The following is a 14,783-nucleotide window of genomic DNA, read 5'->3' as shown; positions in this document are numbered from 1 at the left end:
CCCAAAGATCGAGACACTGCCGGATTAATACTACCTCATTTACTATATCTCGTTGCCGTTTGTATTAATGTTAGGCCTGGTGGTCGATACCAGCTTTGGAAATTTTGATAAATTTAAGCATTACCAAAATTAACTGATCCAAATTTTAAAAAAAAAAGATTCAGCCCGTTCTATTCGGAACTACGATCAGATGACCCGGATCCGCATCCTAAAGAAACTCGAGGGGCGTCTTCGAAAATCTCCAATTGCACTTCCCATGTCGTAATAGAAACGTACTGTCGTCATGAACATCCAAGGAAGAGTCTTAAAACGTCATAATGACACATAAAATGTGTTGGAGGTTAACAAGACGCTGGACTATTATAGGATATGACTAATCCACTTTGGGACATGCAACATCGCAACACGATTTTGCATCCAAGCATTTATAACGTACTAGTCTCGAGTCCTAGCACTTTTAGCTATCTGAATCGAGGTTACAGATCCAATTCGATTATCCACTATTGAAACCTACTTTATGGACCCCAGATCCCTGTTCCTCAGAAATATCGATATTAAGGCTGATCCCTGTAGTGTCTACTAAGGGACTTACATGTAGAATTTCGTGTCCGATCCTGACCCGGCCATGGTTTATATTTGACAGAGAGATAGTGCTCATCAGTTGGGGGTTGCTCAGCTACTTTGACGATATTAATATATATGTGGTTGAGGTATACTCTAGTGCTCCAACTTGATGAGTTGTATAGATGTATTGTACATAAAGTACATACTAATCTTCGATCTCTTGATTTGCCTCCTGTCCTCCAAACGAGCTCGAACGGATGCGTTTAACACGAATTCCAGTTGAACTAACTTCTGAAATTACCAGCCCATTCTTCACTAGTTTTTTCCGCCACAGTATACGAAATAGGCCTAAACGAGCGACCTAGACCCTGAAGAGTCTCGGTCTCGGTTCTGGAACCATTCAATTAGCTTCGCACTTCGGAATAACCAGAATTTGTTGGTGAGGCTGAAGTATCCTACGTGTGCAAGATTCGTCCACGAGAATATCACAGTCTAGCCACGCAAACTATCACCTCGGCGCCGCTTGGAGACCCACTGGATATCGGATGGGTAGACGCCGAGAAATTTATAAAATCCAGTGGCGTTCCACCAACGCCTCGACCACAGCGTGGTGCGTTCCTCCATTTTGAATACTTTGCGGTTAGAACGAGGGAAACGCAGGGCCCATGGTATGTGTTAAATAGAGTTCACTTCCTTCCCGTTAACCGGTTCGCGAATTCACCGGTAACCTACCATTCTTCTACAAAACGTCGGTCGGCTTGAACAAAAAGCCAAATACACATCGAGGCAGACCGCAGAATGGCGCGGCTCTTGTTTTTCTACACTCTTTTTGCGGCGTTGGTTGCGACTTCTTCGGCCACGTAGTCTTGTAAAGCAAAATACAATCCATCACGTCCAACAGCAGGCGCGAAGGCGCTGCAGTGCTCGTCTCAAATCTCGACTAAGCCACAACCACCCATAACTTTTTCTGTCTCTACATTTAGAGGGACAGGGATCTTAGGCAAATACCAGGGTTTACAACTCTAACTTGCACGCTGTATTAGAACTCAAACTCGAGAGAACAACCTGCATTACCCCCTCGACCACCGTGGCAGAGACAGTTACAATTAGACCGAGTACCACAAAGACGGTATCAACAACATCTTCCCGAACTATCGTCAGTACAAATCAGAGTGTCGCCACCAGCACCATAATTCCTACCGTAAAGGGACAAGCGAAACATTCTTCACTCATACCGAAACAACTAGTACTTCTACGGTCACCGAGACCGCACCCGAAATAGAGACATGCACGGCACATCTGATAGAAGCTCAGGAAGAGGCGTATATGCACTTCCAGCACACTCAGCGCCAGTTCCCTTCAGTCCTGCGAAAACCCATATATGCTCGACGGGATATCAGCTGCTCGACCCCAGGGTCTTACATGAGACATCGACCCCAGAGAATCCCTGTCGGACCGCTGCTATCATGGCCGAAATTGTGCATATTGCGCCAGGGAAGAGGATGGAATGCGTACGGTTTGGTTCGTAACGCCTGAAACCTGGACGTATGGTTGCAAGACGGAAACTTGCGATCGGGGTACCTATCGCGAAGGTTTTGAGGATTGTGCTGACAAAGGGGCGCAGGGGTGGCAAGCCAAATAGAACATAGAGTATATTCCAGCGATCTTTTAGTTACAGGAATGTAATAATACAATTCGAATGAACCATCCATTTTTGTAACCATTGTCTAGCTACCAAGAGAGCTAAATCTAGGATCGCATACCAGATTTTGCATCGAAACTTTTAAAACCTGCATCCCATGCACCAACCACGAGAGGGAAAAGACCTCAAACTTGGAAACGTGTTGTCTACCCAAAATACCACGTTCCCGCCCAAATCGGCAAAAAAAAAAAAAATTCTTCCGTCTTTTCGACAGACGGGACAAAAGAGAAGCAAAAGAAGAAGCTCAGGCGGTTACCAGGGCTCGAACCTGGGACCTCTCGCATATTGTTTCTAAGAACCCTAAGCGAGAATTATACCACTAAACCATAACCGCTTGATGAAAGAGAGTGTCAGAAAGCATCTTTTAGACATTCGTGAAACACTCGGTTAACTTGGAATCCCCGGACAGCTGTCTACAGACTTAATTGATTTAAACTTGCGATTCATGAGTCGGTGATGTGGATCTAGGAGGCAAAATATATTTCTATAAGCAAACCGGAGCTGACATGAGCTTCTCTTTGAAAATTTTTTGGCAATATTATTCTTACAGAATAATTCCTGGCCCGGGTATGCTTCAGTTGTTCCGTCGACACTCGAGCTTCGGTTTCTGCATAGCCTCAACTCTGCATGTTAGCACAGTCTTGTAACCAGACTGACTAAGTGAGACCGGTTGTTTCGATTGGACATGTCATATCCTCAATTCGAGAGTAGCTACTCCGTATGGCGCTAACCATACCTAATAATCAATAACCATACAACGAGCAAGGCCAGAGTTACAAGGCTATAGCTACAGCCCGTCCCCCACAAACTCTGGAAAGTGATACCCCCATTCTTCCAACCTCCAATCGTCCCATAAACAATCTTCGATCATAGCACAAACGCTTTCCTGATTCGGCGAAATCCAGGTCCGAGGCGCACGCGTCAACGTAGAATCCTCAACCCTTGGTACCGCAACTATCCCAGTCGCACCTTTGATCAGCCGCCTCGATGGCGGGCGGCAATACCAAGTCTGACCGGGCCTTGTGTAAGTTTCTTTTGAGATCTCTCCCGTTTCCAAACATCGTATCTTAAGCGCGGTAATAAAATAGAGGTGGGTTCTGAGGGCAACGTTCACTATCTGGCAGTTTTGGGTCTCCTCCCAGAGAATGAACGGGTATAAGCAATCTCTGTTTCTTGCTGTGTCAATAAGCCAATCTGCAGACCTTCTCCGATGTCCCAAGTTCTCCAGAAACTCTGCATGTTTTCCTGGATTCCAACCCCGCATTGAGAATATGAACGAAACCAAATCCTCTAGCCATTCGGCTTTTATCTGGCGCGATCCTGTATTTGATTGTTTTATTAGTTATCTTGTCTTAAATTTACTCCAATTATCGAGTTATCATCAAATACAATCAGAAATATCAAAAGAACTCAAAATAGATAACGTACTTTCTCTACAGCGTACCCGCTGGCGCAGTATGTTGAGCAAATCGGCGTCAGCGTCTGGATCTCTTCCTATAGCCTCCTTAAAAACCGCCATCGGAAGCTCATACCAGAGTTTCACAAGAACAACTCCCAGCTCTTTAATATCCCAATACTTCCATTGATTCCATAGGATATGATAAACATCCTGCTGAACGCGTGGTATCATGGTTTCCACGATTTCGAGATTGACGGTGTATGTAGAATTCGAGATTGGAAAATCCGAGTGATTCACAAATCTCATGATTACCATGATGTATGATCTATAAACCGCCATGATGATTCTTGTCCTTTCGTCAGCTGTGGGGGAGCGGTAAGTCTTGGGTGGTGGGTGGTGAGATTCAAGTTGGTTCTTCATGAAGATGTAGGCGAGTTTTTCGATCTGAATATGAGTGGTTCTCATGTTAAGAATAGTTCGCGGGGTAAGTGATTTTAACATGGCCGTTTGAGCCTTTTGTACAGTCGAGTCGACGTGCCCGGTATCGGTTTTGTCACTTTCGGGTTGGTCATCGGATTCTTTCGATGGAGCCAGCGAGCGCAACAGTTGCATAGCTTCCTCGGACTTGTTCAACGTCGAGTTCAACAAGGCAAGAGGCATTAAGAAGTCATTTTTGATTTCCTTCCAATATAATCGATTAGTGATATGAGTGTGTTTTGCAACAAGTTCTTCAATGCAAGGGAAGGCGAGGCAGAGATTGTCAAGATCGGGTTTATTATCGATCCTGAGTAGAATTTCGTAGATGGCATCGAAGGGAATGGATCCAAGAGATGGTTCGACTCCGACCATCCTGCCGGTTTGAACGTTCGTCGTTAGTGTAAAGATGGATAAAAGGTAATATGAAGAATTGAATGAAGTTGGTTGAATGAAGTTGGTTGAATAAAGTTGGTTGAATAAAGTTGGTTTAAATTAGGGTGGAAGTGAAATTTTTTACCGGGTATCGAATTATACTGGCATTTGTGTAGTAGATCTGAGCTAGTCAAGCTCACCACCGGCTTCTAGTATTACCTACTCTCTGGCACAAAGGCCTTGCAGTATTGCTCGAGCCCTTTATCTAAACCGGTAGTTTGGTTCCAAGTCATCTAGGTAAATCTGTGCGTAAGGACCAGTGCACCTTTGAAATTAATAAAAAACTACCTACCGTGGTGTCTAGGAACCGTATGCATAACCATCTCAGACTTCAGACCCAACTGATCAATGATTACGTAGACCTCGGCATAGTATAACCTAGCTCTCGAAGTCTCCAATTATCCCGGATACAATCCCCAATCATCACGTTCTCCATCTCCGTCCAATCACAATCTGCAAGAGACAGTTCCCGCCATTCTATCTTCTCCAAGTTCGGTATCTGAAAAGCGCGACATTTACCTTTGACTATTCTCCTCTTCCGTGGACGTAGCATATCAACCCCGTCCTCCACGTGCTCGTGCACGGGGATAACACGCAAGAAGAACGACTTTCTCGTTATTTTCAACTCATTATCGCAGAGTTTGAGAGGCCATCAGCGCCGGTGAATTCGTCTGACGAAAACTAGTTTTTTTTTTAAAACTATATTTTAGTGAAAAGGCTAGACCGGGTCTGGGCACGGGACATGCAGGTGAAGCGGCATATTCATGCTGTTATTTTAAGATTCTACTCACCTTTGTTGAATACGAAATCCAGTAGTTTTAGAGACCGTTCAGTCGATAATCCATCTCCTAGCTCGGCTGGAGGTTCTCCGAGAGGCTCGTACATGTTCCCGTAAGGATGGATATCGTTTTCGTCACCCATTCTACTCCCATGTCAGGATTCCTAACTCCGATCAAACTCCCAAAAAGAGGGTATATAAGAGATCGGTATGGTGTATTTTGCCTTTCATAGCATCTTCTATAAAATCTTTAGAACCTTTACCCCTTACCAGGGCCCGTTCCTCTACCTCACCGGTAGCCGCTCGCACGGGATCCTCCTCCGGAGCACATCGATCATAGCCTCGACCTCCCGAGAATTCCAATACTTTCTTTTCCATCGTAACAATGCGTCCTTCAAATGGTGTGATTTTGGGTGCTGAGCATCCACCCGCCTTAACTGCCTGGCCGTTACTAGCCATGTATGATAAACTATCTTTATAGTTTTCTTTCGTTCTCGGGCTGTCAGTGGACGGTTGTACATTGGATTCGAATACTTTGGTTTTGATGTTGATGCTGATGGTGCAGACGAATATGACCTTCCATCTGATACTTCATAAACACCTTCGCAACTTTCTCGGCATGTACATGTATCCATTTAATCCCAGAAATCATACCGTCATCAAAATCACGCAAATCCAGCGCCTTCACATACCCCGGATAATCCCTATACGGATCAAACTCCTCGTCAGGTGGGTCCATGCCAATAATGTTCGTACCTTTCCCAATACCTAATGCTCCCCAGAAAAAATCCCGTTCTTTATCTTCGTAACCATAAAATATGGAATAGCAGAGAGGGAAAAGTCTTCCTGCTTGATTTCTTGCCGGTATAGTTTATTTGTCATTGAGGGACATCCTGATATAAACGCGCCAACGGTGGCAGGTAACGCGAAGCAGAGGTTGCCAAGGTCGGCTTTGTCTGAGATGGTAGAGCAGATCAGATGTCGTAGGGAAGGGGCTCAATCTTGGTAGGTGAGGTATTCGAGGTGGCCATGATATCGAGATATCCAGTCAACCAAGTGTAGCTTACTGACGTAGCTATAGCTACTGTGCCGGAAGGACGGTGTTTCCGAATACCGTTCCAATCCAAATCATAAGGAAATTCAAATTTTGACCTTCAATACCACTTTAAGAACAGTACTCCAAAGTAAGTAAGTACTTGGGGTCATTGGATGATGAGATGTGGTTAGCCTCGAAGCTATACCCCTAGCTTGTCTTGCCTTGGCGCTTGGTCCCTGACAACTACATACTCCGTCCCACGGGATTAATCCCGCCACCGTTTTACATAAACATCCTTACCTCCCCCTCACCTCTTACCGCTACCGAAGATGTCGAACCCTCGAACCTCCGCAACATCTCTCATGAACGGCCAAGCCACTTCCGGCAGCCGCGCGCCTTCCTCGCACCCTCAATCCGTTGACGAGGTAATCGCGGACATCAACACCGCAATCGACAAGTTAACCGATAAATTTACCACCGCGTCGCAAGAGTTCTTTGGACGACGTAATTACCCCCCTCCTTCCCCCTTTATATCCTTAACTAGAATTTAGATGGAGATATGCTAACTCTCCTAACAGTAGACGAAATCTCCACCCGTCTGGACGTCCTCGAACAATCGATCTTAGCTTCCCATACTAACGAATCCGGCGGGACCGCCGCCGCTACCAACAGTAACAACGTAGAAGCAGATCTAGGCGGTACCCTCGAAAAGAAGGAACCCACCGGAAGCGACACTGCTACCTCTGCCGCCGCACCAGCGATTGCCGAAAACAAGGAATAGCACCCCTTGCGTAAATCAGCTGCCCAACTCGCCGGTCCGATTGATCATTGAATGGGAACAAAAAGAGGGGGAAATGCGGGGGGTGTAGCAATTCATGTTGCTTTGAAGATGTTGGGGGGTTAGTTTCGAAGGAGACATTGTTGGCGGTGGAAATCTTATACATTTAGAGAGAGCGAGGATGCATAGCGTTTGGCGTTATTTTGGCTGGAGAAACCTTTGGTCTTTGAGCTTTGCATTGTCCATGGTTTCTTGATTACTACTACCACGATGATATTGTTACCTTAGCACTTCGAGTGGAGCCTTGAGATTTGAACATATTAACCCCATTCAAAAGTTATTATTGCCTATACTGTAGCAGCTAGGTACAAGTTTTGCTCAACTTCCATCCGGTGCTTCCTCAAGATTATCACAAGATAATTTACAACTCATCCTTCTCAGTATCCTTCTTCTTCTCCTCCTCAGCGACGGTCTCCTCCTCCTCTCCGTTAAACCTCTTCAAAATATTCTGACGCTGGGTGATATCATCAACCTTGTCGGCGTGTAACCCACCCTTCGCCACCATCTTCGTCAACCTCTCCAACTCGTTCTTCACATAATCCTTCTTCTCCTCCAACTTCTTCGCAACTTTGACATAATAAGCCGCATATTTGTGTTCAAGTCCCTTGACCTTCTCTACGAACTCATCATGGGCACCCACGAGTCCCGTTGGTAATTTATCCCTGATGATATCATCGAGGACTTCGATCCTTCCGGCTTTAGCGTTTAGCCCACCGCCGGGGAGACGGTTTAGACCGGTCTGTTCGTTGATGTAGTCGACCAGAGCTTCGATTTTGCGGTCTCCATCGTGGGGGATCGGTTCGGATGATCCGGCGGGGAAGTATATGAGGGTTGGGTAGCTTTCGATGTTGTACTTGGCGCAGGCGATCTTGGCGGAGACCTCGTCGCAGTTAACTTCGGCGATTACGACGCTGGGTTCACGGGCGAAGGTTGTTGCCAGTTGTTCATAGATCGGAGCGAGCATTTTGCAGTCTTATGATCGATACTGTTAGCCAGATCCTCTTATCCAAGAGAGATTTGAAGGAGAAAAAGGGTGGGGGTACTAACATCCACACCAAGGCGCATAAAACTTGACAAAAACACCTTTAGAAGGATCGTTTGCCACGGCCTCAAAGCTCGAATCCGTAAGAGCCTTGACGGGAGATACCGGTTCCTTCTTTGCTGCAGCTGCACCCTTAAGTTTGATACCGGTCTTGTCGGTGATGTATTTGGTCATGGCATCGAGGGTACGCGCGGAATCGTAGGTAATCGGCTTGTCGGACTTGCCATCGAACCATTTGAGAGTGGGGAAACCCTTGATTTCGAAACGTTTGCCGAGTTCACGGTGCTCTATTGTATAATAAACGTTGGTGAGTATCATTGTGTCCTCGAAGGGAGGAAGCGTATATACGTACTGTCGGCATCAACCTTGGCGATGACAACCTGGTCCTTTACAGACTCAAAGGCATCTCCTAGCTCATCGTACGTCGGAGCCATCTTCTTGCAATCTAATCACAATATCCAATTCAAATCAATTCCATCGTTCTTGTACCCAAAATCAGGTAGACAAAAGTCCGGGGTCGGACGAGCGAGGGTAACTCACGTCCGCACCATGGCTACGATATCAACCCATCCCATTAGTACACATCCCAAGCAGATGGATGGAAAGAACAGCTCACAGCAAAGAACTTGACCAAAGCCGGCTTCCCGCTGTTCGTGATAATCTCATCAAAGTTCTGGGGCGTAAGATCAATGACGTTACTACCCGCCGCCACGACGACGGCATAGAGCAGCACGGAAGCTGCAGAAATGAACTTCATCGTCGCGTGTCGTGACTATATTCAACAAAAAGGAAAAATAACAATACCAATGCTTTTTTTAAGTTTTGCGAATTAAGAAAGGATGAATTGGAAGAGGGGTAGGATTTTAAAAAGCTGGGGATGCAATGATATAAATGTGTCCGGATCCCCACAGCTAACCGCAGCTTGGACGGCGGACGTGTGTGCTTGGTAATATGTAAGTTGTCCCCGGTGTATCCCGGGACCGTTCGGGGCTATTCCCGGGGTCTATCGATAACACTCTGTGCTCCGGGGTCTTCACCACTGCGTCACCGAAAAATTTCAAAATCTTTAAGCGACAGCCCACTTCGAACACACCCATCCATCCGCCATCCCTCATCGACACCCACGCGACATCTCTACCATCGCCGCAAATAGGTCTACGATACCCAAATATCGCTCAACCGAATCCATTCCCCTCGCATCAACCCAAACCAAAAAGACCCAACTATCACATCACCCAAAATGGTCCAACTGGTCGAAGTCCCCGACGAACACTACGACGAAAAGCAAGCCGGTCCCGAAGAAGACGATGCCTACTACACAGACACGGACTCCTCGATCACCGACGACGGTGCATCAGATGCATCGGATACCTCTTCTCTCGCAGATCTAGACTCGGAAACACTCTACGATCGTATCGTTGCACTAAAGGATATCATCCCACCTGGTCGGCGCGCTCAGATCTCAAAGTCCTTCAGTAATACTTATGGACTGGTATCTTCGGGTCTATCGCTGGGCGGGAAGACTTTGTGGGTTTTGAGCACCTCGGCTTTGATGTTAGGTGTGCCCTATGTTCTCGCTTGGCAGGAGGAACAGCAGGTTATTGAGATGGAGAAGGAGATGCAGATGCAGCAGAATTTGAACGAGGTCAGTAGTATTCTGGTATCTCCGATAAGCCCGCAGCTTCGAAAAGAAAGGCCTTCTTAACGCCCAATCGAAAATGAAAATTCAAATGCGAAAAAATTCATACATACTAACCAAACAAACCCTTCCGATAGCTCATCACACCCGGCTCGAAATCCTCACTCGGCCAACCGGAACTTCCAAAGCGGTAGATGGAATGGCAGAAAACCACCATCTCCTGCCTTTTTTCTTCTCTGGAAAAAAAAAAAAATAAAGGAATTCAACCGACAAAACCCACAAGATCTTCGAACTCCCCTCTTCCCAAACTTTAGCTAGCCATATCATGGCCACTACCTGCCACCTGTCACATTAATTCCGCCGGCAGCAGTCAACAGATGGTACCATTCTTGGTGGTGGTGGGTCGGTAGCAGTGTAGACATCACGATATTCACGTCCTTTGCCTTCTTCTTGTACTATAGACTTGGTGTCGTCAACCGTTTTTCTTCCATTCTAACTAGTGGCATCTGCGTCTTTTCAGATTACCCTTTTGTACATATAATAACCCTTTTTCTTCCTGCTACTACTGCTTAAACCACTCCTACTATACCAAGCACTTGAAAGTCACAAGTCACATGCTACTGGTCTACGATCTCTACAAAGCACACCATTCGGTGGGACGGGTGTTCTTCATTGTCTCCTAAAACAAATGCTGGCGCTAAAAAAAACAAAACAACCTTCTCGAAATGCAGGCTAAACGTGCACGATAAAAACAGGAGCAAACAAGAAAACGCAAGAAAGGAGATGTAGAAGGGAGCCAATGAAGAGGAGGGAATTCGAGTCCTGGGAGGATATCAAGAATCCAAAACCCGGAGGAAGAGGTGTCAACGGTGTAAAGCGGTGGGAAAATACCCTTAGATACGAAACCTTTCCCGTTTAAAAGCGTGGGTTCGGGAGGGCTTCATGTCGCTGGGATTTTCGAGGAAGGAGAGGGAGAGAATAATACACCGGAGAGTCGGATAAAGTTTGAAAGCAAGAACACCCGCCCCTTTTCTGTATTTTTCTTTCTTTCTTCCGCCATGTCATAATTTTTCCACGTTGCAAGTAGGCCTGGGGAGCTCGTTTTGGTAACATCCAGAGAAGCTCGTATCGTAATGGGGTCAGAGAAGCTCGTATCGTAATAAAGTAAGAAGAATTCGATAGTAATAAAGACGAAAGGGTTCGTATCGTAAGCAGGCCGGAAGCAGGCAAGTAACCGAGTAATCAAAGCGGAGAGGTTCATATCATGATTAGACCATAGAAGTGAGCGTGTGAAGGAGGCGTAACAAGTGAGAGAAAGGTTAAGTCGGAGAACGAAAGAATCCGTCGGATGGTTTCTTAACGCCCTCCACCCCGGCCTTCATCCCATTCATCCTTCTTTCCCTGGTACTCTTCGACCTCGTCCTCGTCGTTAAGGAAGACGTAGTCATCAGAATCGGAAGATTCATTGCCGTTCGGATTCCCACAGGGTAAATCTTCGTCGCTCGTGTCAAGGTTAACGATTACTCTAGGTCGAGTTCTCCCGATACCATCGTAGCGGATCCGTGGTCTATTTGGTTGAAGTGGCGGAACAGCTGGCTCCTTGGGAAGAAGATGGTCCCAAAAGGCCCGTTTCTCACCCCGGGTAATATCACCCTGTAGCTCGCGTCTGTGGCCAGGCTCCGTGGTTGAAGGATCGTGTTGAGTCTCAGAAGCACCGACTTGATCTTCGGAGCGGCTAGCCTGCGTTCCAGAGACGTCGCTATCCTTCCCTTGGCCGCTTTCTTCCTTGATGGTGGCAGAGGTGTTATCGACTCCCTTCTTTTTCCCCGTGCCCGGACCATGTCGCTTCCTGAACTTTAGGGACATGCCCTTCCTGGCTTTTTTGATGTCTAGCGAGCGCTTGTGGGTGCTGGTAAGCTCGTCAAGAATCCCGTCGACTTTTGAGGTCCCGTCTTCGGCTTCTTCTTCAAGGAGTCTCTGAACAATATCGGCCACGAGCTCGAACGAGGCCCCGCCCGCAAAATTTCGGGTTAAATACCCGTCCTGTCTGTGCCCAAGTTCTCGCATTCTTTCGTGGACCCAGGCCTTAAGGGTTCTCTCCCACTGTCGGAGAGTGTGATAGCTCGTTATGAGCTCTGTGCACCGCCTAAGAGTGGGAGAATTTAAGTTAGTGGCTTCCATTTCTCGAAGCCTAGGAGCCATGTAGGTTGGATGCCTATTACTCACCTGCCAACGTTGAAGCGGATCGGTGTGGTTCTAGGCCGCCCGGGCATGTCGCTGTCAGAGCCCCTGGTCATCTCCTCGGGCTCGTGCTCCTTGGTAGACTTGTAGGGGGTGCCAGCGAAGCCAACGGAGAATTCAACTCCGTGGCGTCGGCCACAGACGCTGCAACGGACCCGAGTACCCGGGTCGCAGAAATCAAGTCCCTCGGTCTCCCTATTGCGTCGGGCCGGAGGCCCGATGTCTAGTGTTGGCCGGCGCAGTTCTTCGCGGAAATCGCGACGCCAAACATCGCAGATGACGTCCAAGGCGTCATCTCCGTTTCCAAGCAAAGCACGGATTGCCTGGCTGGCAAGGAGGATAAGCCTTCGCCGGGCTTCGGTGATAGAGGCCTCCCCGGTGCCTGACCTCGTTTGGAAGTATATGCCATGTACGAGGTGGAAGATAAGGGCCCGCATACGATCGGCATTGCTCTCGATCGTTGTGATCTTGAGCTTTTCGAAGGCTTTTGCCTTCGTCTCTCGGACGGCCTCAGCGGTCTCCGTCTCGGACGGCTTCCCCTGTTGTTGCGAAATCCTCGTGGATCTGCGCGCAGAGACAGGCATGTTGGGAGGGGAAAAGGCGCGGCCGTGGTTGCGGGTGCGGGTGCGAGCACTGACGTGGCCCGGGGAGAGGGCCGGCGGGGGGTCCTGGGCGGCGACTGAAGCGAGAATGCGGTTGGCGTTGTGGCGGGCGGTCCGGAACGGGGACTCGAACACACTCTCGCTACGGTGGCCGCCGAGCAACGATGCTGGCAGCCGGGGTGGAGGCTCGCGCCCCGCCTTCTGGTTCTCCTTTCCGGAAGCGGGTTCGAGGGTTTTTGGCCCCTCGTTGCCCTCGCTGGTTTGCTTGGGGGAGGCCAAGCCCTCGGAACGCCCTACGTTCTGGTGAGCGTTACCTGCCATCTCGATATCTGGCGAGGGACCGTAATCGGCCTCGTCTCCGCCTTCATTATCCGTAACCGCAGAAGGGAGTTCGTTGCCCGAGAGCGGCTCGATGTCAGAATCCATGATTTCGAACGGTGGGATAACCTCCGTTCTCTTGCTTGGCCCTGGAAAAGCACCTGGCGACGGTCGTGGCCTCTTTTCAAAGGCCCGGCGCGACATCTTTGATGCCTTCACGGGGACAGGCTCCGATGATTCCGCAGGAGCGGGGGCGGGAGTAAGAGTAGGAGTGGGCCTCGATGTTGCTACTTGCCTTGACAGGATCAATGGGATAAATGGCGTCGAGACTTGTGTGCCTTCGAGAGGTTGCGGACTAATAACGGGGGTAATCCTTGCTCTGGGTGGAGGATTGGTTAGAACTGGGGATGTTGTTGTAGCGGGTGGATGAGAGGTCGGTGCAACAGGAGGATATGAAGAATTCGTTGTAGCGTGTGGATGAGAAAGATTGTTTGCAACTGGTGGTTGAGAGGGACCTGTTGCTGGAGGTTGATACCCAACGCTCGTTTCAGGAGGTGGACGAGGATAGTCAGGTGCAACGTGTGAATGAGAAAGGCTCCTCGGTGCAACAGGTGGAGGAGGATATGCCGGTGGAATGGGTGAAGAGTAGGAGGGAGGAGGGTAGTAGGGAAGAGAAGGAGGAAAAGCAGGGTTGGGAACCGGTGCTCTTCCGTAGGGCTCACCAAAGGGTTGCTGTAGCTGTTGGAATCCTGTCCCGATCGGAGAGCTTCCTTGATACGCTCCAGTCGCCCCTTGGGGAGCCTGCGCCTGCGGGAATCCTGCATGCGCTTGGTAGGGTCCTTGAGGTGCTCGTGGGGGGAAGCTCTGCTGATATTGCATCCGCGGTGGGGGAGCTTGTCCAGGAATACCTCCTATGTGAGTTCGTAAGTCTTACATTGCAAGTTATTGAGAGAAACTGTTAAATTGAACTTACCAGGATGAGGCCCAGGCTGCATAAGAAGTTGCTGCATTCTGTTCCTGAGTGCCCGAGCCATCCGGTCACGATCCTCTCTTGCATATTTTGCGAAAGCAGCATACTTGGCTATCAGATAGGCATTTGATACTGGTTGCATTTTGTTCGTTTGCTTCTCGAGGGCGTCCCACTGCTTTTCTTTCTCGGCGGGAGAAAGAGCCTTCACCTTTCTATACTGTTCTCCGATAGACCCTTCTATTAGGAGCCGTGGTCGGGGAGGTCGACGACGTGGGGGAGGTCGGGAAGGTGGAGGAGGTGGCGGTGGGGGTAATTTTGAGGGGCGGGAACCTCGGGGGTACCTTGCAATTGAGTCGAAGGAATCTGCTCCTCTTCAACAGGCGGTACCTTTTTATCGGCCGACTGATCCATTGTGAGCTCAAAGGAGTAGGAATTAGTCGATCGTAAAAGGTGTATGTGTGTGTGCGTTTGTGATCAGAAATAAAAAGGAGCTTTGATCAGAAACTGAGAGCCGAAGAAAGGCGCAAATGAAAAGGATTCTGAGAAGTAAGGAAGGAAGGAAGGAAGGAAGGGGGGTGTTGAGATGCTCTGGCGACAAACCTTTCCGACGATGAGGGAGACTCGACAAAGGTCTTGATGAGATGGAAAGAGAAGGATAAGAGGATGAAAGGTAAGTTGCAAGCAACGGGGAAGAGGATGGGAAAACTTTTTGGAAGGAAACCCGAAGGACAGAAGTTGCTCTCGA

General features: G+C 48.4%; 5 protein-coding genes across 5 annotated transcripts; 2 read left to right on the top strand and 3 right to left on the bottom strand.

Moving 5' to 3' along the window:
* Positions 1-3,053: 3,053 nt before the first annotated feature.
* Positions 3,054-6,091, bottom strand: DFL_004797 (uncharacterized protein; the record flags this gene model as incomplete). The annotated part of the gene is made up of 7 exons (XM_067633951.1): positions 3,054-3,586; positions 3,695-4,515; positions 4,734-4,807; positions 4,867-4,874; positions 5,458-5,496; positions 5,577-5,935; positions 6,045-6,091. The coding sequence occupies 7 exons, from the start codon at positions 6,089-6,091 to the stop codon at positions 3,054-3,056; spliced, it is 1,881 nt and encodes a 626-aa protein (XP_067492070.1).
* A 626-nt stretch (positions 6,092-6,717) lies between these two features.
* DFL_004796 (uncharacterized protein) lies at positions 6,718-7,169 on the top strand (the record flags this gene model as incomplete). The annotated part of the gene is made up of 2 exons (XM_067633950.1): positions 6,718-6,892; positions 6,967-7,169. 2 exons carry the CDS (start codon positions 6,718-6,720, stop codon positions 7,167-7,169), a joined length of 378 nt encoding a protein of 125 aa, XP_067492069.1.
* Positions 7,170-7,587: 418 nt separating this feature from the next.
* DFL_004795 (uncharacterized protein) lies at positions 7,588-9,025 on the bottom strand (the record flags this gene model as incomplete). The annotated part of the gene is made up of 5 exons (XM_067633949.1): positions 7,588-8,198; positions 8,274-8,555; positions 8,621-8,713; positions 8,809-8,821; positions 8,885-9,025. The coding sequence occupies 5 exons, from the start codon at positions 9,023-9,025 to the stop codon at positions 7,588-7,590; spliced, it is 1,140 nt and encodes a 379-aa protein (XP_067492068.1).
* Positions 9,026-9,508: 483 nt separating this feature from the next.
* On the top strand, positions 9,509-10,101 carry DFL_004794 (uncharacterized protein; the record flags this gene model as incomplete). Its single annotated transcript, XM_067633948.1, has 2 exons — positions 9,509-9,913; positions 10,045-10,101. The coding sequence occupies 2 exons, from the start codon at positions 9,509-9,511 to the stop codon at positions 10,099-10,101; spliced, it is 462 nt and encodes a 153-aa protein (XP_067492067.1).
* A 1,162-nt stretch (positions 10,102-11,263) lies between these two features.
* On the bottom strand, positions 11,264-14,449 carry DFL_004793 (uncharacterized protein; the record flags this gene model as incomplete). Its single annotated transcript, XM_067633947.1, has 4 exons — positions 11,264-12,053; positions 12,134-13,979; positions 14,042-14,275; positions 14,380-14,449. 4 exons carry the CDS (start codon positions 14,447-14,449, stop codon positions 11,264-11,266), a joined length of 2,940 nt encoding a protein of 979 aa, XP_067492066.1.
* Positions 14,450-14,783: the final 334 nt, after the last annotated feature.

The sequence above is a fragment of the Arthrobotrys flagrans genome, assembly GCF_004000055.1.
Source record: "Arthrobotrys flagrans strain CBS H-5679 chromosome Unknown unitig_0, whole genome shotgun sequence".
NCBI classification, from domain to species: domain Eukaryota; kingdom Fungi; phylum Ascomycota; class Orbiliomycetes; order Orbiliales; family Orbiliaceae; genus Arthrobotrys; species Arthrobotrys flagrans.
Note: the sequence above shows the minus strand (reverse complement) of the source record. Positions and strands in the feature narration are given on the sequence as shown.